At 42.9% G+C, this 26,047-nt stretch overlaps 1 protein-coding gene across 8 annotated transcripts in view; it reads left to right on the top strand.

The window, feature by feature from the left end:
- HACL1 (2-hydroxyacyl-CoA lyase 1) overlaps positions 1 to 18,934 on the top strand; it is a 71,459-nt gene extending 52,525 nt beyond the window's left edge. For 6 of the 8 annotated variants that reach the window (XM_049870983.1, XM_049870982.1, XM_049870985.1 and 3 more), the window contains 2 exons: positions 2,397 to 2,583; positions 17,752 to 18,934. In XM_049870983.1, coding sequence (XP_049726940.1) covers positions 2,397 to 2,583; positions 17,752 to 17,892 — 328 coding nt within the window. In that variant the 3' untranslated portion in view covers positions 17,893 to 18,934. Of the gene's footprint in view, positions 1 to 2,396; positions 2,584 to 3,270; positions 5,170 to 17,751 lie in introns of those variants that run through there. The other 2 variants (XM_049870981.1, XM_049870984.1) reach the window with 2 other exon arrangements.
- The last annotated feature ends 7,113 nt before the right edge of the window (positions 18,935 to 26,047 follow it).

The following is a 26,047-nucleotide window of genomic DNA, read 5'->3' as shown; positions in this document are numbered from 1 at the left end:
GACCCAAGCCATGGTATTTTCAATCGCATCATATGCATGTGAAAGCTGGACAATGAATACGGAAGACCGAAGAAGAGTTGACACCTTTGAATTGTGGTATTGGCAAAGAATATTGAATAAACCACGGGCTGCCAAAAGAACGAACAAATCTGTCTTAGAAGAAGTACAACCAGAATGCTCCTCAGAAGCAAGGATGGCAAGACAGCGTCTTACATACTTTGGACATGTTGTCAGGAGGGATCAATCCCTGGAGAAGGACATCATGCTTGGCAGAGTACAGGGTCAGCGGAAAAGAGGAAGACCCTCAACGAGGTGGATTGACACAGTGGCTAAAACAATGAGCTTAAGCATAACAACGATTGTAAGGATGGCGTAGGACCGGGCAGTGTTTCGTTCTGTTGTGCACAGGGTCTCTATGAGTCGGAACCGACTCGATGGCACCTAACAACAACAAAAATCATGACACTAAAAAGTACACTAGAATAAGGGACGTTTTTGGTAAATACTGTAACGTACAATTTGGCAACAACAGCAGTATCAACCAAAAAATATATGTGTGATTACATAGGTAGATAAGTAGGCATATTTGTGTATAGGAAGGTATATGTGTGCACACGTTTGTGCTGAATATATATAATAAAGCACATAGGGGACACAGTTACAGATACTTTCTGGACATAACCAACACCTCATGGGATAGGTTTACTGAATTTGAAGGCTTAGGACTATATTCTTAGGGGACAACTTGGCCAATTGGCATAGTATAGTTCATAAAGTTTATGTTTTACATCCTAGTCTGGTGGGTAGCATCTGGGGTCTTAAAAGCTTGCGAGTGCCCATCTAAGATATGACTATTGGTCTCTACTTGTCTGGAGCAAAAGAGAAGAAAACCAAAGACTCAAAGAAGAAACTGCAGAATTAATAGCTCACAGGAACCACAGCCTCGTCTATCCTGAGACCAGAAGAACTAGATGGTGTCCAGCTACCATGACTGACTGTTCTGGCCAGGGACACAATAGATGGTCCCAAATAGAATGGGAGAAAATGTAGAACAAAACTTAAATTCTTAAAAAAAAAAAAAAAAACAGACTTACTGGATAGAGACCAGAGGAACCTCTGAGACTGTCACCTTGAGACACCTTTTAAACCTGGAACTGAAACCACTCCCAGAGATCACCTTTCAGTTAAATAACATTAGCTCATAAAATAAAACATCACCCATGAGTACTGTGCTCTTAAAAAGAAAAAAATCAACTATATGAGACCGAACAGTCAGCATTTACTCTAAAGCAAAGATGAGAAGGTAAGGGGAAGCAGGGAAGGTAGTTTACTAGAAAAGGAACGACCAGAACGGAAACAATGAGAACGTTGACACATTGTGAAAAATGTAACCAGTGTAACTGAACAATATGCATAAGCCCACTGCCACCGGGTTGATTCTGCGCAGAAATTATTAAATGGGAACCTGATTTGCTGTGTAAACTTTTCATCAAAAACACAATAAAATATTGTTAATAAAAAAGTATGTCCAAACTTGTCCAAGGCAAGGTCATGGAAGCTCCATAGACGCATCCAAAATCCCTGAGGGACCGACTGAATTACTGGGCTGAGGGCTTTGGGGACCATGGTCTCAGGAAACATCTAGCTCAACTGGCATAACATAGCATATAAAGAAAATGTCATACATTCTACTTTGGTGAGTAGTGTCTGGGGTCTTAAAAGCTTGTGAGGGGCCATCTGAGATATTCCACTCATCTCACCCTGTCAGGAGCAAGGGAGAATGAAGAAAACCAAAGACACAAGGGAAAGATTAGTCCAACAGTCTAATGGACCATAATTACCACAGCCTCCACCAGGTTGAGTCCAACACACACACACACAGAAAAAAAAAACACACTTATTGGCCTGACAGAGACTGGAGAAACCCTGAAAGTATGGCCCCTGGTCACCCTTTTAGCTCAGTAATGAAGTCACTCTTGAGGTTCACCCTTCATCCAAAGACTAGACAGGCCCATAAAACAAAATGAACTAAAGGGACACACCAGCCCAGGGGCAAGGACTAGAAGACAGGAGGAGACAGGAAAGCTGGTAATAGGGAACCCAAGGTTGAGAAAGGAGAGTGTTGACATGTCGTGGGGTTGTTAGCCAATGTCACAAAACAATATGTGCACTGACTGTTTAATGAAAAGCTAGTTTGTTCTGTAAACCTTCATCTAAGGTACAATAAAAAAAAAAAAAAATACATGCAATGTTTAGTATACTGGCATCTTAGTTTAAGTGTTAAAGTTAATAGTTAAGTATTTAATTTCAACCTATCTTGTTTCACAGATTATTTTACAAAAGACCTTTACAAAAAGTCCTACGGTTAAACTATTGACCTTAACCTTCTTTTTCAGGGCCCCTCCGTTGTCTCTTCTGCCGAACTCCCATTATGAGCAGGTCATGACAGCATTTGGGGGCAAAGGGTATTTTGTACAAACACCAGAGGAACTCCAAAAATCCCTGAGGCAGAGTCTGGCAGACACAACTCAGCCCTCTCTTATCAACATCATGATTGAGCCACAAGCCACGCGGAAGGCCCAGGTAAGTGTGGTTGCTAAATAGAAAGCAAATAAAACATCTGCCAAAAAAAAGCAAACAGAATACACTCTGGTATTTACAGAGTCCTTCTTAAACTAATTCTGAGTTTGGCAAATTCATTTGTTCAGTAAATATTTGCTGAGGTATACCTTTGGTGCTGTGTTAGGTGCTAAGAATAGCATGGTGAGCAAAACCAGGCCCAGCCTGCACCTTCATGGAGTTTACAGCCCAGCAGAGGAGATGGGCAGTCCAGTAACCTCACGACAGAGTAATGGGATTGCTCTGAAGGAGAGGAACCCAGCCTTAAGTAAACAAATAACAAAGGAAAACTTGATTATATCAAGGTCACAGGGAAGGAAAGTCATTTTAGGTTCTTGTGTAGGACCAATCAGTAAGTTTCACTAATGGATTTTTAGATGAGTGGCATAAATGGCTAAGCTCTCAACTACAAGCCAAAAGGTCACCATAAGTCAGAATCAACTTGACAGCAACTGTGTTTTTTTGTTTTTTTTTTCTTTCTTTCCTTGGTAAAACTGCTAAAGACAAACTTCATTTGACCACTGTAGTGGCTGCGATAGATAGGACTTTCAGATTTGAGAGCAGGCAGAAGAGTGAGGGTGTGGTTTCAGTTATTTTCCATTTGGTTCGCTGGACTTCTGACTGAATGTTTGTTGTCTTTTCTTTGTTTAGGATTTTCACTGGCTGACTCGCTCTAATATATGAATAAAGATGCCAGTGGGTGGTCTTGAGGAGTCTTCTCTTTCGTGCAAGATGGAATTTATTTTCCACAGCAAAATTACTAGCATGTTAAGATTGTAAAAAGAAAAAAAAATTTCTAAAAAGACATTTTATAGTAAAGGAATTAATTAAAAGAAAGAAAAAATTACCAGTATTCTATCGCCAAAACAACCATTTGAAGATGAAAAAAGTGGAGGGATTTTATTAAACAATACCATAGTGACTGCCTAACTGTGGTTTACACATTGCTATTCTTTTATATGAATCCATTCTTAAAGCTACATATCTTTCAAAAACGTCTTCCACAAGCAGGCATCCAAGGCACGAGAATTGGTCTCTATTCACTTCACGCAACAGAGGAAGAAGGAGAGTCAGGAATAGGAGGAGGACATGGAATATGTGGCATGTCCATGAACTGCCTCCTTTGCCAGGAGACCAGAAAAAGTAGATGGTGCCTGCCTGCCATTACTGAACATTTTATTGAAAGATTTTACAGAAGAATCCTGACCAAAAGGGGGAAAATGCAGAACAGAATTTCAAATTCTCATGGACTCTAGACTTTATGGAGCTATGAAGGGTGGGTGAACCTCTGATGCTATTACCCAGAGGTAGTCTTTAAACCTTAAACTAAAAGTATTCCCTTAAACATGAACTTAAAACTGAATAGTAAATTAGCTTAACTGTGTAAAAATTTTCCTGCCTGGAGCATAATGCCCTTTTAAGAACTAGGTATGTGGGGTCAAATTGACAACAGCAACTCAGAAGATTAGATGGGCACCTTAGGGAACAGTGGGTTTATGTTAATAAGGGAAGAACAACTCAGAAAAGGAGGATGAGAATGGTTGCACAACTTGAAGAATGTAATTAATGTCACTAAATTATACATGTAGAAACTGTTGAACTGGTGTATGTTTTGTAGTGTATATTCCCAAAAACAACAAAATAAATAAAACCTAAAAATTTTTAGAAAATCTCCCAAAGAAAAAACTCCAAGAATTGTTTAATATAGAGACGTGTCTTCGTCATCTAGTGCAGCTATAACAGAAATACCACAAGTGGATGGCTTTAACAAAGAGAAATTTATTTTCTCACAGTCTCAGGCTGGAAGTCCAAATTCAGGGCATTAGCTCCAGGGGCAGGCTTTCTCTCTCTGTCGGGTCTGGAGAAGGGCCCTTATCATCAGTCTTCCCCTGGACTAGGAGCTTCTCTGCGCAGGAAACCCTGATCCAAAGGACGTGCTCTGCTCCTGGTGCTGCTTTTTTGGTGGTACGAAGTCCCCCCCACCCTCTGCTCACTTCCCTCTCCTTTGATCTCTTATAAGATAAAAGGTGGTGCAGGCCACAACCCAGGAAAACTCCCCTTTCGTTGGATCAGGGATGCGACCTGAGCAAGGGTGTTACATCCTACCATAATCCTCTTTAGCGTAATCCAGTCTTGCCTCATTAACCACAGGCAGAGGTTAGTATTTACAATTCATAGGAAAATCACATCAGATGACAAAATGGACAATCACATAATACTGGGAATCATGGTCTAGCCAAATAGATACACATCATTTTGGGGGACACAATTCAGTCCATGACAACATGTTCAGTGAATTGAGGTACTCGGACTATTTCTACTTCATATTTTATCAGTTGGCCACTTGGTGCTACAGTATCTGCCTTATTTAATGGTGCTTTATTCTACATTTCATGAGTTTTTTTTTTTTTTTTTCTGGAACTTACTGAGTCAAAAGAGAAATCATAGCACACTCAAACTATTAATGGTAGGGTATATTTAGATTAGCACCCATAGTTTATGCATGCTTTGAAAAACCACATTGGGACAAATAGTTAATAGCCTTAATGTATTAAAAACTTTTATAAATAAGAAAATATTGATTTACCGTTAAAGTACAGGCAAAAGGCATGAATGTATAATTCATGAAAAATATGAATAGATGCAAATAAGTTATACTGAGAAATCTTTTGTTGCCTATTCACTTAGCAAAGACCTTTTTAAATTCTCAGTGCGGGTGAGGTGAAATGGAGACTTTTTTGGTTTAGGTGACAGTTTACAGAACAAATTAGTTTCTGATTAAGCAGTTAATACACAAGTTGTTTTGTGACATTGGTTGCCAACCCCACAATGTGTCAGCACTCTTCCCTTCTTGACCTCGGGTTCCCCATTTCCATTCATCCCGTTTTCCTGTCCCTTCCTACCTTCTCGTCTTTGCTTTTGGGCTGGTGTGCTCATTCAGTCTCATACAGGTGGTTGAACTGTGTGTTATTGTTTTATAGCCCTGTCTAATCTTTGGCTGAAGGATGAACTTTAGGAGTGACTTCAGTACTGAGTTAAAAAGGTGTCCGGGGCCATACTCTCAGGGTTTCTCCAGTCTCTGTCAGACCAGTAAGTCTGGTGTTTTTTTGTGAGTTAGAATTTTCTACATTCTTCTCCCACTCTGTCCAGGACCCTCTATTGTGATCCCTGTCAGAGCAATTGGTGGTGGTAGCGAGGCACCATCTAGTTGTTCTGGACTCAGTCTGTGGTAGTTGTGGTCCATTAGTCCTTTGGACTGATCTTTCCCTTGTGTCTTTGGTTTTTTTTCATTCTCCTTTGCTCCAAATAGGGTGGGACTAGTAGATGTATCTTAGATGGCTGCTCACAAACTTTTAAAATCGTAGACACTGCTCACCAAAGTAGGATGTAGAACACTTTCTTTATAAACTGTGTTGTGCCAATTGAGCTAGATGTCCCCTAAGACCATGGTCAGATGGGGACTCTTGTGCTCTTGGTGGAAGTTAAAACTGGGACAACATTTTTGTAGAGCAATTCTAATATTGCTTGTATTTGGGGTCTTAAAAATGTTCATATTCCATAACTTTTGATCCATTGAGTTTATTTAGGGAATGTATCCTGAAGAAAGCATAAAATTTGGTCCAATATTTATTTATAAAGCCAGTTAGCATAGCTTTATTTAGGAGCAACCTCAATGTTTAATAATAGGGCACTGGTTACATAAATTAGGAGCCCTAGTGGCACCGTGGTTAAGTGTTTGGCTGCTGAATGAGGGGTTGGCAGTTCAAATGCACCAGCCGCTCCATGGGAGAAAGATGTGGCAGCCTGCTTCCGTAAAAATTTACAGTCTTGGAAACCTTATGGGGCAATTCTACTCTCTTACAGGGTCTCTATGAGCTGGAATCGACTCAGTGGCAGTGGGTTTTTTTTTTTTTTTTTGGTTTGGGCTACGTAAATTATGGTCCTTCATGCAAAAAATGGTATGTGGACGTCGTCAGACCTCTAACTTCACAAGGTGAGGAGAGAGAATCAGGATCAGAATCAATCCAATGCTGATTCCTATGAGGTGGAGGTCAAACATACCTCCACCCTCCGACCTTTTCACCAGTTCTGACACCAGCCGTCCCTCCCATAGCACTCTGTACTTCTCTGCTGGGTTCTCTGTTGCAACGGCCGCCACACAGAACTCACAGACCATACTCAGAGTTATGGAGTTTTATTAGAGGAGTAACAGGTTACAATTCAGGATCAGGAAGGAGTCAAGATTCAGTTCTTTGATCAGGATTGCTTCTTGGCTGTGCCCACAGGCAGGCCTCATTCTTGGCCCCTCAGCCTGGCCTCTGCCCTGCTTCATCAAGTGTCACAGCACTTTAGCTCCACTTATAAGTGCCTGGAAGCCAGTAAGCCTCCTGCCCAAAGACGCTCAGCTCTCTTGCTCCATGGGTCAGCACGCCAACTGTAACTGTCTTACTCTCTGGGCCAGGAAGCCCACCGCAGTACTCTCCTGTTTCAGCTGCTGCTAATTCTCTGTCACTGGAGAGAGAAGCAGCGGCAAGTACAGCAAAGTCTTTTGGACTTTGCTGTACTTGCCGCTGCTTCTCTCTCCTGAGGTACCATCTCCTCCTGTCTTCTGGATTACAGCTCTCTCTGTGTCCCGGGCCTAGGAGGTTCTCTGTGCGGGGACCCCAGGTCCAAAGGATGCACTCCACTCCTGGCTCCTCTACTCCACTTCTGAGATTGGCTCCGTTTAAGCCTAGTTGGATGGCAAAACGTGACCAATCCACTTGTTAGGGTTCCATACACCTTATTTCCATGCCCTCACCTCCCTCACAATGGTTCCGTGCACCTTATTTGCATTATTAGTAGGCTCTCCAATCCCCTTGGTGGGCCATAAACACCTTATTTGGATAGTCCCACCCAATCATTTTGTGAGAGTCACAAGACTGTGAATGACTAGAAGGGCCATATTAAGTAATTCACTGCACCACAGCCAACATCATGAAATAAAAATTGTGTTAAAGAGTATCTATTAATCTAGGAGAATTATTGCAATATAATATTATATGAGAAAAGCAAACTACAAAATGGATTGGACCCAGTTTTGTGAAGAATTACATACTCATTCACACATACATACACCAGGAAAAAGACTAGCACAAAATAAACCAAAATTTTCATGTGGCTATCTCGTGATGAAGTTATATGTAATTTTTAATTTCCTCTTTATTTTTTCCTTCTTTATGAATTTCTAAAAAATCATGTAATTATTATCAGAAACTGACATTATTTTTAAAAGTATATCAAAGTTCAGCTTATTTGACTGCACCATCTACGTCAGACTTGTCAACATTGGCTGCTTGAGGGCCTAAATGCTCACAACAAAGTGGTGGACTCCAGCTTTGAGGTGTTAACCTGGGAAATTCTTTCAGGGTGCTGTGATTTTATCCCCATTCTGTGGACTCTTGTCTCTGGCAGCCAAATGCAATGTGAGACTTTTCTGTAAGGTGGTGTGGAGGGCTTCATGAATTTTAAAGAATTGAATTCTACAAATCTGTTTCTAAATATGAAATATAAGTTGGGGAAATACCCCTTTCCTAACCATTCTATCTCGAGGGAGAAATGTTGGCCACTTAATGGACTGTCCAGCAGAGGTCAGTGTGCCCATGTAAAGAACGTTTTAGTCCAGGGGCACCTGGATGACAGTCCATTGACCTCCTATTTTGGAAAAATAATCTTTTTTTTCTTTTTTTTTTAGTTTAGCCGTTCTGTTTGCTCCCTTGAATGCTGGGTCCTTTCCCTCTCTTTATTTTATTTAAAAAAAAAAATTTTTTTATCATGCTTTAGGTGAAAGTTTACAGAGCAAATTAGCTTTCCGTTCAACTGCTTGTACATAAAGTGCTCCATGACATTGGTTGCATTCCCCACAACGTGTCAGCACTCTCCCCATTTCCACCCTGGGTTCCCGCTTCCTTTTGTCTGGATTTTCTACCCATTCCTGCCTTATCTTTGCTTTTGGCAAATGTCCTTTTGATCTTGTATAATTGATTGTTCTAAAGAACACATTCCTCTCAGGTATTATTGTTTATTTTATGGACCTGTCTTTTGTTTGGCTGAAAGATGATCTCCGGGGATGGACTCAGTTCCAGATCAGAAGGGCATCTCAGGGCCATAGTCTCGGGGATTCCTCCAGTCTCTGTCAGACTACTAAGCTTGGCTTTTTTGTGAATTTGATTTTTTGTTCTACAGAAGCACGTGTTCACAGAGGAACTGAGGAATACCAGGGCTAGAGAAGCTGAGACAAGGGTTGTCTTAGTCATCTAGTGCTGCCGTAACAGAAATACCACAAGTGGATGGCTTTAACAAACAGATTTATTCTCTCACAGTCTAGGAGGCTAGAAGTCTGAATTCAGAGTGCCAGCTCCAGGGGAAGGCTTTCTGTCTCTGTCAGCTCTGGGGAAAGGTCCTTGTCATCAATCTTCCCCTGGTCAAGGAGCTTCTCGGTGCCGGGACCCCAAATCCAAAGGACACACTCTGCTTTTGGCACTACTTTCTTGGTGGTATGAAGCCCTCCTGCCTTTGCTCATTTTTCTTTTATATCTCAAAAGAGATTGACTTAAAACACAATCTAATCTTATAGAATGAGTCCTTCCTCATTAACATAACTGCCACTGCGTTAACATCATAGAGGTAGGATTTACAACACATAGGAAAATCACATCAGATGACAAAATGGTGGATAACCACACATTACTGGGAAGCACAAACTGGCCAAGTTGATATACGGTTTTGGTGGGGATACAATTCACTCCACAACAAGGATCTTCCCCTAGAGCTGATGCTCTGAATTTGTACTGGTAGCCTTCTAAACTGAGGAAAAAGTTCCTGTTTTTTAAAAACTACCCACTTGTGGTATTTCTGTTATAGCAACATGAACACACTAAGACATGTGGTTGCTCCTCCAATTGGGGAGCAGAAAAAAGGCTTACCAAGAAATTTCTGGGTCTCCAGATTTGAATTTTGAAAGGAACACTTTAAATATTTACTCAGGCCTGCAAATATCTACAGAGATGGCATCACCCATGATTTTTCTTTCCTTGGGGAAGAGCTTAAGCAAGAGACCATCCAGCGGCCCACAGAACCAGCTCTGTGGATTGGCTCATCTACAGTCCTATCATTGCCTCTAAGCTGGTTCTCCTGATCCCAGCATGTTCCCAGGAATTGCCTTCCACTCCACGGGTGAGGTGGGCTCAGGAAGTTAGATCCAGCTACAGCTTAGCCTGAGCTTTGCTCATGCTATTTCCTTTCTGTAGTTCTGTGTATCCCCACCCATTTTGCCATGTTGAATCAGCTACATCCTTCAAGGTCCACTTCAAAAGTCTCCTCTTCTGTGAAGCCTTCCTTCCTCCTGCAGCACCCTATGTGCACCTGTCATGTACTGACGCTGCTCATGGTGAGACGAATCCTCTTCTCCCTCCGCTACTCATCTGTGAGCACCTATGTAACCCAGATGTCACCCACCCCTCATTGTCCAAAGCCTGCATCTTCTTGCTCCTGTTTGGTGAGCTCCCCTGTAAGTTCTCCCCTGAAGAATCTACTTACACGATAACCAACCAGTGCCATCGAGTCTACTCTGAATCATGGACACCCCATGTGTGTCAGAGTAGAACTGTGCTTCAGAGGGTTTTCAATGGCTAATTTTTTGGACATAGATCATCAGGCCTTTCTTCTGAGGTTCCGCTGGGTAGACTTGAACCACCAATCTTTCAGTTAGTAGCCAAGTGTGTTAACCATTCACAATACCCAGGGACTCCTACACAACACCATATACCATTTAAAACAATGTGGACATTTTCTTGGGGGCTGATTTTTACTGCAAAAGCTACAGCAAACAACTTTAAACAAGGATGCAAGGTGGATAGATGAGCCACCAAAGGTCACAAGCCCACTCTGATGCCTGGTATTAGATTAGGCCCATCAGTTCTTAGAGCAATGTTAGGGGTAGGGGAATGAGGCCCTGAAATGACTGAAACTTAGTTTCCACACTGGCAAAATGGAGGTTGTTATGGATTGAATTGTGTCCCTCAAAAATGTGTGTCAGCTTTGCTGGGCCATGATTCCCAGTATTGTGTGGTTGACCTCTATTTTGTGATTTGATATATAATTACCTATCTATTGTAAATCCTAACTTCTATGATGTTATGAGGCAGGATTAGAGGCAGTTATGTTAAAGAGGCAGGACACAATTTACAGATTAGCTTGTATCTTGAGTCAATTTCTTTTGGAATATAAAAGAGAGAAGGGAGCAGAGAGGAGAAGGACCTCATTACCAGCAAGCAAGAAGAGCCGGGAGTGGAGCGCATCCTTTGGACTCAGGGACCCTGCACTGGGAAGCTCCTCAATCGGGGAAGATTGATACAAGGACCTTGAGGACCAGAGCTGACAAAGAGAAAGACTCCCCCTAGAGCTGGCATCCTGAATTTGGACTTCAAGCCTCCTAAACTGTGAGAGAATAAATTTCTTTTTGTTAAAGCCATCCACTTGTGGTATTTCTGTTACAGCAGCAGTAGATAACTAAGATAGAATTTGGTACCGGGAGAGTGGGGTGCTGCTCTAACAGATACCTAAAATGTGGAAGTGGTTTTGATATTTGAGTAATGGATAAAGGCTGGAAGAGTTTTAAAGTGCCTAATAGTGAAAGCCTAGACTGCCTTGAAGAGACTGTTGGTGGAATTATGGACATCAAGAGACAATTCTGATGAAGCCTTAGAGGGAAGTGAGTAATGCTAAACATTACTGGTGATTGAGGGCATGCACCATTTTCCTTCTAAGTGTTTCAGAAGCAGCATATCCATTATCTACTTTCGTCCTTTGGGAAGAACAAAAGATGAAAAGAAAGCCTCCCTCTGAAGAGTTACTTAGCCATGGGATTTGACTGTCTTCCACAAAGGCACATGGCAAGATTTGGAAGACAATACCATTTCCAAGTTGGGGCCTCTGGTCACCTGCAATAAAAGGTGACTTCCTGGTAATTTAATTAGGACTAGATGGGGTACAAGGAGCCCTGGTGGTATAGTGATTAAGTGCTTGACTGCTAACCAAAAGGTCAGCAGTTCAAACCTACCAGCCACTCCTTGGGAGAAAGATTTGGCAGTCAGCTTCTGTAAAGATTACAGCCTTGGAAACCCTATGAGGCAGTTCTACTCTATCCTATAGGGTTGCTATAAGCCAGAATTGACTAGGCAGCAACGGGTTTAGTTGGGGTTTCATGCAATTACTTGTCACCTAGACTGCCTTCTTTCATGGCATTGAGACCAATGAAGAAGACAAACATATTGAGGCATCTGTTCCTTTGTAGCCTTCACCTTCAAAACCTCAGGCCAACTTCCCCTTGGAAAGTCAGCAGAAGACCACCTTCCTTTCCTTTTCCTCCATCTGGTGATGAGTGTATGGTTGGGGACACCAGTGGAGACAGGCACTGCTTTAGTCTGGCTTATCTGAGCAGCAGAGGTCAAGATGGGATTAAACATGCAACGATTTTATTAAGGGAAACATCTGTGTGAGAGAAAGCAGAGGGAGCTGGGTAAGGCTGGAAGAACCATCGGATTGTGTTGCAGATCTGACCCCAGGAAAGGAGAGAGGGAAGAAAGACTGGGAGAAGCATCCTAGACTTGGGCAGAGCCTCCAAGGAAGGTTGGTAGGGCCTCCATCAGAGGAGTCTTATGCCTCCCAGGAACGGGCCCACCTTCATCTCTATTGGACTCAGATATTGAGGGGAGCAGCTCAGTTGTGGCCTTGGCACCAATACCAGCAGCAGGTTTCAGGGCACAGCAGCTGGGGCTCTTGTCAATTACGCTCCTATAGTTGGAGGTATGTTCTGCTGGCCACCACAGCTACTTCCAGAGGTCTCTTTGCTACTGCCTTTAGACTGTTGTAGCTGAAAAACAGGGAGCTGAAGTTCATTCAGTGGGACTTAAGTCCAAGGACCTGACCCAAGTCCATCTGCAGCTTGGTTTTTAGCCTAGCACCCTCCCACGTGGACAGGAGATGGTGTACAAGAAAAAGAAAAAGTCTGAGTCTCCACCTTGGCTTTGCTTTGGTGGGTTATACAACTTTTCCAAGCCCCAGTTTCCTCATCTCTGTGTGGGGTAGTATAATGCCTAACTCAAAGCTGTCTTGAGCAAGTGCTGTTTGTAGAAATGGTTAGCAAGAAGCCTGGCTCAAAATAGGTCCTTGATAACCAAGCCCCTCTCCCTTCACTCCCTCTTCACGCCTCTAACCTCCACCCCTCACAGAGTGAAGGGCCAGGAAAACGCTAGCTTCGTCCTACTGAGAAACCTGGTAGGACAAATCCTAGCATCTGTAAAGCTACTTTGTGCCTTTGACAGCCTCTCTTGTCCACTGGGGAAGTGGCCGAGGTCGACCTTTCCTTTGGCTGCCTTCCTTCCACACTTCAGCACAGGCTGGGTTGTTAGTGTCAGCTCAGGAAAATGCACATTCATTTGGGCCAAACTGAATTAGCCAGGCCGGCTAGCTGCTGGGAAGTCATGTGCTGCTTCCCCAAACCCAATAGAAGTTATTTTTAGGTTATTCACTGTTGGGAATGAACCATGCCACAGCTCCCTCCTATTAGGGCACATCAGAAGCCAATTAATGGGTATTTCACAAGCCTTTTACCATTCCTGGGCTTCTGTGTTCTCATTTATGAAGAGTGGTTGGAATAGACCAGTAGTTCTCAATCCTGGTAGTGCCTTGAAATTGCTTAGGGAGTTTTTTAAAATCCTGATTCCTAGGCAACCCCCCAAAGCCTAGTACATCGGAATCTCTAGGGTGGGACCCAGCATCGGTATTTTTTTAAAGCTCCCCAGGCAAGTCCAGTGTACAAGCCTGGGTTGAGAACTAGCTTTCTTCCATCAGGGATACCAATCTGAAGGAGCGTACGGTCTACTTCTAATTTAATTCATTAGACTGGAATGTAAGTGAATGTTCCAGTGATTTTATGATTTTATATTCTTCTTATATTCCCTGCTCTCAATTATGTTCTTCTGTGGCACCTTGATCACTTGATATTTATACATTATTAATACTTTTTTTTATATAAACATTTGTTTACTTCATGCAGATATCATAATCCTTTGTTTTCATTTAAATACCACATTTGTGGCAGGCAGGCATACATTTCACAGAATTGGTTACCTTTATTCCTTACTCTGTAATAGAAATTCACTTAGTTTCATAATAGAAAATTCAGTGTTGCCAAATTTGCCATAACTCAGTCACTTGAGGTTCAAAAACTTTCTTAAAGATTTTTTTTTTTTAATTTTTTACTGGGGAATAACTTATAAACAGTAAAGTGTACCTAAGTAAGACAGAAGAATTGATACATTCGAATTGTGGTATTGACAAAGAATATTGAATATACCGTAGACTGCCAGAAGAATGAATAAATTAACTTTAGAAAAAAATACAACCAGCAAGGATGGCGAAACTTTGGCTCAGTTATTTTAGATGAAGACTTACAGAACAAACTACCTTCTCATCAAACACTTAGGACACATATTGTTTCATGACATTGGTTAACAACCCCACGACATGTCAATACTCTCCTTTCTTGACCTTGGGTTCCTTATTACCAGCTTTCCTGTCCCCTCTTGCCTTCTAGTCTTTGACCCTGGGCTGGTGTGCCCCTTTAGTCTTGTTTTATGGCCCTGTCTACTCTTTGGCTGAAGGGTGAACCTTGGAAGCAACTTCATTACTGAGCTAAAAGGGTGTCCAGGGGCCATACTCTTAGGGCTTCTCCTGTCTCTGTCAGGCCAGTAAGTCTGGTTTTTTTTGTGTGTGTGTATGTGTGAGTTAGAATTTTGGTCTACATTTTTCTCCAGCTCTGTCCAGGGCCATCTATTGTGATCCCTGTCAGAGAAGTCAGTGATGGTAGCCAAGCACCATGTAGTTGTACTGGACTCAGTCTGGTGGAGGCCATGGTAGCTATGGTCCATTAGTCCTTTGGACTAATCTTTCCCTTGTATCATTAGTTTTCTTCATTCTCTCTTGCTCCTAAAGGGGTAAGACCAGTGAAGTATCTTAGGTGGCCGCTCATAGGCTTTTAAGACCCCAGACACTACTCACCAAAGTAGAATATAGAACATTTTCTTTATAAACTATGTTATGCCAATTGACCTAGATGTTACCCAAGACCATGGACCCCACAATACTCAGCCCAGCAATGTGATCCCACAGGTCAGCTGGCTTACTTTGGACATGTTGTTAGGAAAGATCAATTTCTAGAAAAGAACATTATGTTTAGTAAAGTAGAGGGTCAGCAAAAACAAGGGAAACCCTCAATGAGATGGATTGACCCAATTGCCACAGCTATGGGCTCAGACATACCAATGATCATGAAGATGGCACAGGACTAGACAACGTTTTTTTCTGTTATACTTAATTAAGGTCTCCATGAGTTGGAGCCGAATAGAGGGCAATTAACAACAATCTCAAGTATACAGTTGGATGGATTTTTACATATGTATGTATCTAGATAACTACCACCAGATCAAATAATATTTCCAGCAATCCAGAAGTTTCCCTTGTGCCCTTTCCAGTTAACGTCCCATCCCCCAGAGGTAACTATGCTCCTAATTTCTGACATGAGAGATTGAGATGCAGTCCTTTTAAGTAAGTGCTCAGTCTCACTGAGGGTCATCTCTCTCCCTTCCTGTTTCCTTGCTCCCAGGGGATGATCTAGGTTTCAGGGGTCTTCTTGCCCTGGCATCTGGGGAGAGGTCTGTTTCAAGCACCATTGATTCAATAATCGATTTATCCCTAAACTCAGCGGGTCAAAACAACAAGCAGCCAACATTTCAGTTAGCAGTTGAGCGTTTAACCATTCGTACCACCCAGGGGCCCCTTTGAATAATTGCTTCTTTCTTAGCCACTGAGAAACTTTGGTCTTTAGAATTGTAGACTCTCAGAAGCTTTTATCTAGAAGACAGATGCAACCTACTCTTGCCTGGAGGATCTACATCAGTTTAACACAGAGAAGCAGCCTTGATTTACAACTCAAATAAGGGGTTTTTGGACACAGCATTAACAATCTGTTTTAACTCTACAGTATCAAGGCAACAGGACTTTGGATTCACCTCACAGGCCAGACCTGATGTTGAACCCTTTGCATAGTCTGATCTGCCTTGATCCTATCAAAACTATGCTTCGGTACTAAAAATCACTGAATTATATACTTTAAAATGATGAATTTTACAGTATGTGAATTTATGGAATGTGAAATATGTATCTCAATAAAAAAAAACACATTAAAAGAATTGAAATGTATCATACGGCTTTGAAATAATAGTTTGTTGACACTCCGTAGGCCAGCCAGGCATAAAAAAAAAAAATTTTTTTTTTTTTGTATTGTTTTATTCCCACTGCCCATCTCCGAGCAGACCTTCATCGTTCCAGCTTTGTAACTAGGCTAGGATACCAAGGTTTCTTCACCCTCTTCTTCCCCCATCCTCAGTCAGCAACCCCCCTACCCTCCTTGAACCCCCTCATCCCCTCTCATTTTTCCTCATCTACACGATGCACATATAGTCTCCAAGTGCTTTGCATGAAAGTTGTTACTTAATGTCACTTCACACCGAGCTTCCTTGATAACATCAATTTAATATAATAGTTTTTCAGTTTAAAAACAAACAAAACCTCTGCTTCATTAATATTTCACCTAAACCCCATCCTTCCCCCAAATCCTGTAATAACTTGACTTTTTCTTTGGTGAGATGCCTTAGGGTTCCTCTGCTGTGTGGTCTTCCTCATTACAACGGGGCAATAAGTCTGACTTTGTCAGACTACAGTTTTTCCCTGGAAGTCTCAAGCTGACTGGCCTAGGACAATTCACATGTCAAATGCCTTCGACTCCTCTCTGTGGTCTCTCTCCATGCATGGTCTCTGTACACGCATGGTGTCCCCCCTCCAGAGCCTCCTCACATGGCTTCTGTCTTCCAAGAGGATAGCTGGTCTTTTCTCATTGCAGCTAACCTCCATGAGTGCAGAGTGAAAGCTGCTAGGCTTTCTTAAGGCATAGATCCCGAAGTAGCACAGCATCACTTCTGCTACACGCTATTGTTTGAAGTCAGTTGAAGGCCCAACCCAGGCTCAATGGATACGACTATCAGGAGTTGTCGTTCGTTGGGGGGCTTCTTTGGAGACCAGCTACCACAACTGCCCTCTCTCCTCATGATATCCCCATCCTGAGGCTACATCTGCCTTGGGTTTCAGCCTCACTCCCTGTCAATCTGCTAACGGTGTTCACTTTTTACCAGCCACCAGGCCTTTTCCAGTTTGCTGTCTGCTCAGCCCTTCAGTATCCTTTTGGGAACATGGGACGTTTCTGGAAGCATTCCTCACATTATGTTGAGATGTATGAGTTTGTGTGGACTACTCTCAGGCCCATCTGTCTGAACTTCTTCTTCAGATATTACAGTGCTACCACCGGGTGCCATGTTGGATATGACCTCCTACTTGAGGTCCACACTCTAGGGAGTCAGGCAATGTCCCCTTCTGTTCTGGGATTTCTCAGCCTGGCTTGTACCTACCCCGGGGTAGTGAACGCCACTGGCTTAATGAGTGGATGGCTTTGGAGCAGCAAGAAAAAAAATCTGGAAGAGAAAATGACTAAAGTCTCTAAACATTACAAGTTTTGTCAGAAATGCTCCAGCAATGAGGACTGTTCAGTTATAGGTAGTTATTAAGATCGATTATTAGTTTTTAAATCTGGATTTGAGGTGATAAATGATAATTTTGTATAACCCTTTAGAGCTTTCATACAAATAATTTTATTGCATCTTCACAACAGCATTTTGTAAGGAGCTATTATCATTGCCCCATTACAGATCAGGAAGCAGGGGCAGCAAAATAAAGTGACTTTTTCAAGGTCACATCTTGTGTGATTTTATCTTGAAGAGCACATTTTTCAAGACAGAAGATTTGGCAGAGAATAAATGGGTGTATAGTCTTGAAATTGGAGCTTTGGAATTTTTTCATTTTGATTGTCTTGAAAAATACTGTGTTTACAATTTATACAGCAAAGCTCAGGATTACCTCAAGAACAGCAGTGCTAAAGCAATAAAGAAATAGATCTTAAGTGTTTGTTCAATTCAACAGGTACTGTGTCCCTACTGTGTGCCACACCCTGTACTAATCCTGTGTGGCAGATGTGAGTCTGGACGGCTCATTCGAGAAAAGACTCAAGACATTTCCTGCCCTCCGACAGCTGATGGAGCCAGCAGACACACTGAGATTTGATTCCATGAAACTGATGAAGAAGAGGACGCAGGGGACATGGAGTTTCTCAAATTGCAGGAGAGCATGAAGTGGGCAGCTCCAGGGATATAGGAGGGTTCGGGGCTATGCCCACCTAAAAGGGCTAAATCTAACTCCCAAACAATAATGACATCTGGCAGTGCACCTCTGTGCATCTGAATACATTCCTGAAACTCATGACAACACAGAACTGACAGGACAGGGGATAGATTCAATAGACCCTGCAGACAGGGCCAAGAAATGTTCACCAAAGACCTTGGATTTGGGGTCTTAACTTTGAAAAATGATTCCCAATAGGTCTTTAATACATGTTGACCCTCCCTTCATGACATTATGCAACAAACACTTTGCATGCATTATTTTCTGAAAGCCAGACTCCATTTATAATAAAAATAGACGGCTAGTTGGCTAGAGAGAGAGGGAGGTCACCAACAAAAACCACGTTGTGTGTCAGTGTAGTTTTTTTTTTCCTTTTTTTTTTTGTAAATGTGTTTAGGATGGCACATGAGAACTAACAAGTTAGGGCTATTTGAATAGGCCGTTTAGCTTTCTTTGACAATGTGATTCAACTTGGACAAATAGCCTTGAGAATGATCCAGAGAAAAGCAAAACAAATTGGCTATTAATGGAGCTGACTACTATTATAAATGGAAATGCTTTTAGCACACGTTCTTTCCAGGAATCTCCCAGACTGACCAAAATACTGAGGGACAAAAATGGAAAATTACTTGAGAAGGTCATTTACATATTGGCTGCTACTATTAATCAATTGCTTTGAGTTTGCAAAGCTGCTAATTCAAGAACTGTTCAGTTTTAAATCCAGGGTTCAAATTGATATGTAAATGGAGAATTGTGAAGGAAACTGGGACTTGTGAGAAAGACCAAAAAAAAAAAGACATATGCTTTTGAACTGGCCTCAATTCAAAATATATTTTTCAATTTGCCAACCACCAGGACTCTTCCAGTTTGCCTCTAGTCTGAGAATTTGTGCACCAACAGAGTGAAGTAGAGTTAGAAACAAAAACCTAAAAATGGGGTTCTATATGGTTTTTGGGTGGAGGTGGTGTTTAAAGGGAGGGGAGGAACATTGGGAGAAGACAAAGAAACCAGAACACCGCCACAAAAAGAATTTGCCAGGCAAGTTGGAAGTTTGTTCAAACTCCTGTGCTGTAAATGGTCATCTGGGTAAATCAGCCGCAATAATTCAAACTGTGTGGGCACACTCATTCTGCTAACTTAACCCTTAGACCAGTGCTTCTCAAAGTGTGGTCCGTGGTCCAGCAGCATCAGTATCACCTGGAAACCTATAACCAATTGCTGTGGGGTTGATTCCAACTCACCTCGACCATCAGAGTAGAAGTGTGCTCCACAGGGTTTTCCATGGCTAATACTTCAAAAGTAGATTGGCAGGGCTTTCCTCTGAGGCACATCTGGGTGCATTAATTTTTTGCACCACCCAGGGATTCCTAGAAATAGCTAAGAAATGCCAATCACTGCCCCGCCCCTGAGACTTTCTGAATCAGACATTCTGGGGGTGGCAGCCCACAATTTGTGTTTTAACAAGCCCTGTGAGGCATGCAGAAGTTATCTGCTTACCCCCAGGTCCATGAGATTTTAGTTTTAGGCCTCTAAGAAAGAACTCTTGGCCCATTATTCTCCTGTGCAGGTGTGCATGGGTGCTTGGCCTCATTCATTCCCAAAGCTCAAGTGAATGAGATGGGTGTTGGGTGTGAGTTTGCCCTGGGCCATGTGGGATACAAACTGGAGGAAAGTGTGCTGTGCTCTAGAGAAGGACTAAGTTGTGTGTGCTCCCCGCAGATGTAGCTCTGAGGGCTGACAGAGAAGATGCTAGGATCCATTTACATAAGGAACCATGGAGCCTTACTAGAAGGAAGTCACCCTGAGGAAAGAGAAAGTTAACACGCTTAGAAGAGCAGCGGAGTGAGACAATGTGCTGCTTATAAAATTGGTCCACAAATTCTTTGATACCCTTCAAGAGGTGGAATTTAGTTCTCCCCCCCCTTATATCCTGTGACCTGGACTTAGTGACTTGGGTTTAGTGGCAGTGTGTCACTTCTGGGACTAGGTCATAAAAGGTGGTGTGGCTTCCTCTTTCTCCACTCACTCTTGGGGAAGCCAGCTGACAGGTCAGGGACACTCAAGAAGCCCTATGGAGCAGTCCGCATGGCCAGGAACAGGGCCTTTGCAGGTCCTCCAGCCCCAGGCAAACCTTCAGATCACACAGAGCTGAGCCTGCACCCTTCTGCACCCACACTAAGATTGCCCCACCACCTCCCCTCTGCCTCTCCCATCACCCACACTTACAAAAGAACTCTCAGAAGATGGGGATCTTAAATGCACAGAATCATGGGAATCTCCATGTGGGATGAAATGTATTTCCCCTCTTTAGCTTGCAGACCACCCCCGCCAACCGCAGGGGCAGAGGGAGGAGCTACACGGTAAACATGACAGAGGACATTTCCCTGCTGCCTGACATTATGGCACCAAAAATACCTTTACTCCTTTCAGTGCAGGAGGAGAGGGATGGCCTGTGAGGGGCAGGGGCGCCAGGTCTCCAACCACGTAGAGAGGCTCCAACCTATTACTGGGGAGAGACTGGGAGGGCATTTTGGTGCTGAACTGCCCACAAAAGGGTTCAACTGTTTTTATGATCCCCTTTTACCTCCAGTTATGGATTAAATTGTGTTCCCCCCAAAGGACTCCTGATCCTTATTCCTGTGCTTGTAATCTGTTTGGAAATAGAAATTCCTTTGTTATGTTAATGTGGCCATCATCAGGGTAGTTGTTGTTAGGTGCTGTCTAGTCACTCATGGCGACATTATGTACAATAGAACGAAACACTGCCTGGTCCTGTGCCATTCTTATGATGGTTGTTATGCTTAAGCCCATTGTTGCAGCCACTGTGTCAATCTACCTCCTTGAGGATCTTCCTTTTTTTCCACTGACCCTCTGCTTTACCAAGCATGATGTCCTTCTCCAGTGACTTGTCCCTCCTGATAACATGTCCAAAGTATGTAAGACTAAGTCTCGCCATCCTCACTTCTAAGGAACATTCTAGGTAGGGTGTACCCTAAACCTAATCACGTCTGGGTTATAAAAAGAGCTGAGGAGACACAGATGCAAGCACAAACGGGAGAAGATAGCTGCTGTGGGAAGATCGCTGAGGAGCATCAGAGCTACAGACACCGGAAGAGACAAAGATCCACCCCCAGAGCTGACACAGAGAGAGCTTTTCTCTAAAATTGCCCTGAATTCAAATTTCTAGCCTCCGAAACTGTGAAAAAAATACATTTCCGTTCTTTAAAGCCCCCCATTTGTGATATTTTTGTTACGGCAGCACTAATAACTGAAACACCCACCCATTTCTTGCAGGCATCACAGTTACATCTGGTAACTCTGTATATCAGGAAACAGGTTATCACATAACCCATGGTAACTGGGAGGACATTTTTAAATCTCTCTCATGCTTTAAAAAAAAAAAAAAACCTCACCTGTTTCTCTGACCCTGAATTGTGTGTATAGTTTAACCCTGTCACTGTGGCTGCGAATTTTTAAAGCACTTTAAGACCTTCAGGAGTGGGTTGGATAGAGCACATACTGAGGCCTCAGGTTTGCAGGATTTGTTCCACCACAGCCTGTGGGAGAGGAGAGCATCCTTGACATGGGATGTCAGGAAAGTGGCATGGGGCTGCAGCATCTGTGGGTTTTTCTCCTCCGTCTCCTGGGTTATTCTTTCCTAAATAGCCAGTCTTAGCTCCTCAGCAGCTCCTGATAACCCGGAAGAGCAAGTCTGGCACTGGGACCCTGCCACAGAGCAGGAGAGAAAAGGGAGGTGCAAGGTGGGCGACAGGAGAAAATATCGATGATCCGGCCAAGATCTCTCTTCCCTCCAAGGGAGTGGAAGTGTGCGTAGTTACACACGGCAAGGGCAGGGCCCTTGCTCACCCTCTGACTTCAGAGCTGTGATCAGCACAAGCCCATGAGTGTGTTGGGAACCATCAAGCCCATTCTAGGCCCTTGGCCAAACCACACAGCTGCACAGCCTTGATTTCCCCCTCTAGCTGGACAGAGACTGGATGGATGCTTTGAAAATGATCATTTGTCCTCACCTTGGGCCACATCACATTGTTAGGTGGACCTTCCTCTCGCTCCATCCAGTCTCTGCAAATAAAAAAGGAACCATACGGCGCTGGTGGAAGTGATGGGATGGAAGTGGTAATGTCCTTCCAATAAATGTGTAAAAATAAAATTTTGCAAAATAGTAAGTGTTAAACAGTGGAGTCCCTAGATGGTGCAAACGGTTGAGCACTTGACGACTGGCGGAAAGACTGGAAGTTTGAATCCACCCAGAGGCACCTTGGAAGACAGTAATGGTGATCTGCTTCCCAAAAGTCACAGCCTTGAAACCTCTAGGGAGCAGTCCTACTCCGCACACATGGAGTCACGATGAGTTGGAATCAACTCGACAGGAACTAACAACCACCACCACAAAGTGCAACAAGTAAGCTAGGAATATATACATTTGGCCCAGCTAGAAGAGTTTGCAGTGAACGTCAACTGAGTTTTGGGGGGATTCACCCTAGGGGAAATCTGGGACAAACCCTCTGCCCCCTGAGAGAGTGAGGGATTTGTTAAACCCTTCAGTAGCTTAATGATTACTATGAGTTCATTTATTTCTGTTTCTTGAAATAAATAACATCAGGAGACCGGATTAGCTGAGGATTCAGGATGTTTTCCCTTCCTGTGAGCTTCAGTTCAAGAGCCATTAGTCCTCAGCTTGTCATAATCCATTCTGAGGTCTCCTCTGAGATCCCCAGCCCTCTCTGGCTCCCTGTCACAAAAGCTGTGGCTTTCCTCTCTCCTACACCTTCAGAGCTTAGTGATTCTTGGGCTCCCAGCATCTCTAAGTCTGGTTTCAGGTACAGGCAAGGTCGACTGATATTCCTTTGAGGGTCTAGACTTGGCCTGAAGGCCCAGGAGGACTGGATGACATCTGGCTTGGCTTGCCATTCTGCAGTCTGCAAGGTGCAGGTCCAGCCTTGCCAGTAACTGCTCCAGCCTGCCAGACAATGACCTGACTCTCTGCTGCTGTCTCCAGAACCTCAGTTTTCTCATCTGTAAAATGGGGATTACGATTCTAGCCCTGCTGCCTCCCTTGTGAGTACCAAATCAAAAAAATTATGATAAAAAGTACTTTATAAAAAATAAAGCTTTATCCCTGGGTGGCACAATCAGTTAAACACTCAGCTCTTAACCAAAAGGTTGGCAGTTCGAATCTACCCAGAGGCAACTCAGAAGAAAGGCCTAGTGATCTGCTGCTGAAAGATGACAGCTGTGGGAAATCCTATAGAGCAGAGTTTTACTCTGACACACAGGGAAGCTCCACGAGCTGGAATGGAATCGAAAGCAGCTTGTGGTGACATGAGAATTATTTATCACATCAGTAACGTGTTAATTGTATAAAACAGAAAAGGAAAAAGAGGAGAGTTAAATGATAGGAATTGAATATATATGGGTTTGTAGTCAAACACGTTTAGGAATGAAAGCAAATTTAATGGATTTCTTTACTGCAGGACTTCGCAGTGCCTTTGGAAAGCTAATGTATGTTGTAAATTTCCAAGAGGGACATAAATGCACTGTTTTTCCGATTTATTTGAGCTTCACCACTCCTTCGCATACAGGATATCTCTTAGAATGCAAGCGCCTGCCAGCACAGATTGGGAAGCTCTGTTCTTGGATAAGGTAATTGTCACTATGTTGTGATTGCACTATAGATGGCTCAAGGCCAGCCCAAGGCAACTCTCTTCCCCGAAAGTGAGGAAAACCAGGCTCCCTGCCTTGGAAATGTAACTGCAGACTAGGTGGCTGAATGAGTCTAATTAGTGGTGTTAGGCTTACTGGTTTCTTGGCTTCTCTGACAGATTTGTACTTTGCGTTGTGAGGCCCCGTCTGTCTGTCCTGGCTCTCATTTAAGCTTAGGTTGCCAGGGGACCGTGAGCTGTGAGGAGGGGCTTCCCCAGGCTTCTCAGCTGCCCAGGCTTACATCCCACCTGCAGATACAGCTACAACTGCCGGTGGGCAGTGGCCAGGACTTTGCTTAACTAACTGAATCATCGTTAATTCTGGGGCAGAAGGACGGGGCCCCCAGCTCCCTTTCTCTGCCAGGACTGATCAATAACTGTCTGTCTGCTCCTCTCAGCACACCCTGTGGGCCAAGGACTTGTTGGACTTCAAACTAGCAAGAAGGAGGTTTTTTTCTTTTCTTCTTCTTTACTCCTCAGGTTGCAAAAATCTGATTTTGTAAATTATCCTTTTATTTTTAAATGAAAAGTTAAATAATACACACTGCAAAAATTTCAAAAAATACACTCATGCGGCGAAAAAGGTAAGTCTCTCTCTTCCTTCTCTCAGCCCACGTGCTTCCGCCCCCATGTGTTTAATGTATCTCTTTCTAGATCTTTGTCTTCTATAAATAATAGATAAATATTTGTTTGTTTAGATGTTTGGTCAGATGTACCGCCACTTTCTTGTTTCATCCAACAATATTTCATGGACTTTTCAAGTCAGTGCATAAATAAATATAAACTTTTTTTTTTTTTTTTTGCTGGTGGGCATGTAAGATGGCCCAGTCACTGCAGAAAACAGTTGGGCATTTCCTCAAGAAGTTAAACATAGAATTACCATATGACCCAGCAATTCTACTCCTAGATATGTATCGAACAGACTTGAAAGCAAGGATTCAAACAGACCTTGCACACCAATGTTCATTGTAGCACTATTCACAGTAGCCAAAAGTGGAAAGCACCCAAGGGTCCTTCAACAGATGAATGGATAAATAGGATGTGGTATATACGTACAATGGAACATCACTCGGCCATAAAGAGAAATGAAGTTGTGACACATGCTATGACGTGGATAAACCTTAAAAATGTTATGCTGAGTGAAACCAGTCAAACACAAAAGGACAGCTATTGTGTGATCCTGCAGATATGACATACCCAGAAGAGGCAAATGCTTAGAAATGAACATAGATTAGTGGTTATCAGGGGCTGAGGGGGGAGGAATGGGAGGTATTGTTTAATGGGTAGTTTTTGTTTAGAGCGAATAAAAAGTTTTGGAAATAGTGGTGATGGGTGTTCGACCTGGTGAATGTAATTAAAGTCACCGAATTGTACACTTAGAAATGGTTAAAATGGCAAGATTTATGTTATATGTATTTTACCACAATAGAATTTTTAAAACATGAACTGCCTTTTTCTTTTTAAGTCAAGTTTATTGAGGGTTAATTTACATGCAATAAAACTCACCCTTTTTGAAAGGGAGTTTGGTGAGTTTTGATAAAGTATACAAACCACCACTCCAATCAAGATAAAAAACGCTTCCTTCACCACAAAGTCCTCTTGGGCCTCTTTGCAGCCCATCCTTTTCTCACGGCCCCAACCCTGGCAACCACTGATCTGTTTTCCATGCTTGTAGGTTTGTCTTTTCCAGAATGTCACGTAAATGGACTTACACAGTATGGCACCTTTTGTATCCGACTTTGTTTCATTTAGCACAATGTACTTGGGTTCATCCATGTTCCTTGTATCGTTAGTACATTTAATTGTATTGCTAAGGAGCATTGCATTGTATGGATATACCAGAATTTGTCCATTCATCAGTTGATAGACATTTGTGGTGTTCCAATTTTTGAATATTAGAAATAAAGTGGTTATGTACTAAATAGACAATAGGAAAGTGGTAAGTCTGGTGAAGGGTCTGAGACAGTACACAATACTGGGGAAGCCAGCACAACTTGTCCAAGACAAGGTCATGGAAGCTCCATGGACACATCCAAACCCCCTGAGAGACTGAGTTACTGGGCTGAGGCTGAGGGCTGTGGAGACCATGGTCTCGGGGAGCATCTAGCTCAAGGGTCATAACACAGTTTATGAAGAAAATTCTCTATGTTCTACTTTGGTGAGTAGCGTCTGGGGTCTTAAAGGCTTGTGAACGGCCACCTAAGGTACTGCACTGGTCTTACTCTGTTGGAAGCCAAGGGAGAATGAAGAAAACCGAAGATACAAGGGAAAGATTAGTCCAAAGGACTAATGGACCACAGCTTCCACCAGATTGA

Source organism: Elephas maximus, chromosome 27 (genome assembly GCF_024166365.1).
Source record: "Elephas maximus indicus isolate mEleMax1 chromosome 27, mEleMax1 primary haplotype, whole genome shotgun sequence".
NCBI classification, from domain to species: Eukaryota; Metazoa; Chordata; class Mammalia; order Proboscidea; family Elephantidae; genus Elephas; species Elephas maximus.
This window is presented reverse-complemented; position numbering and strand designations above follow the sequence as displayed.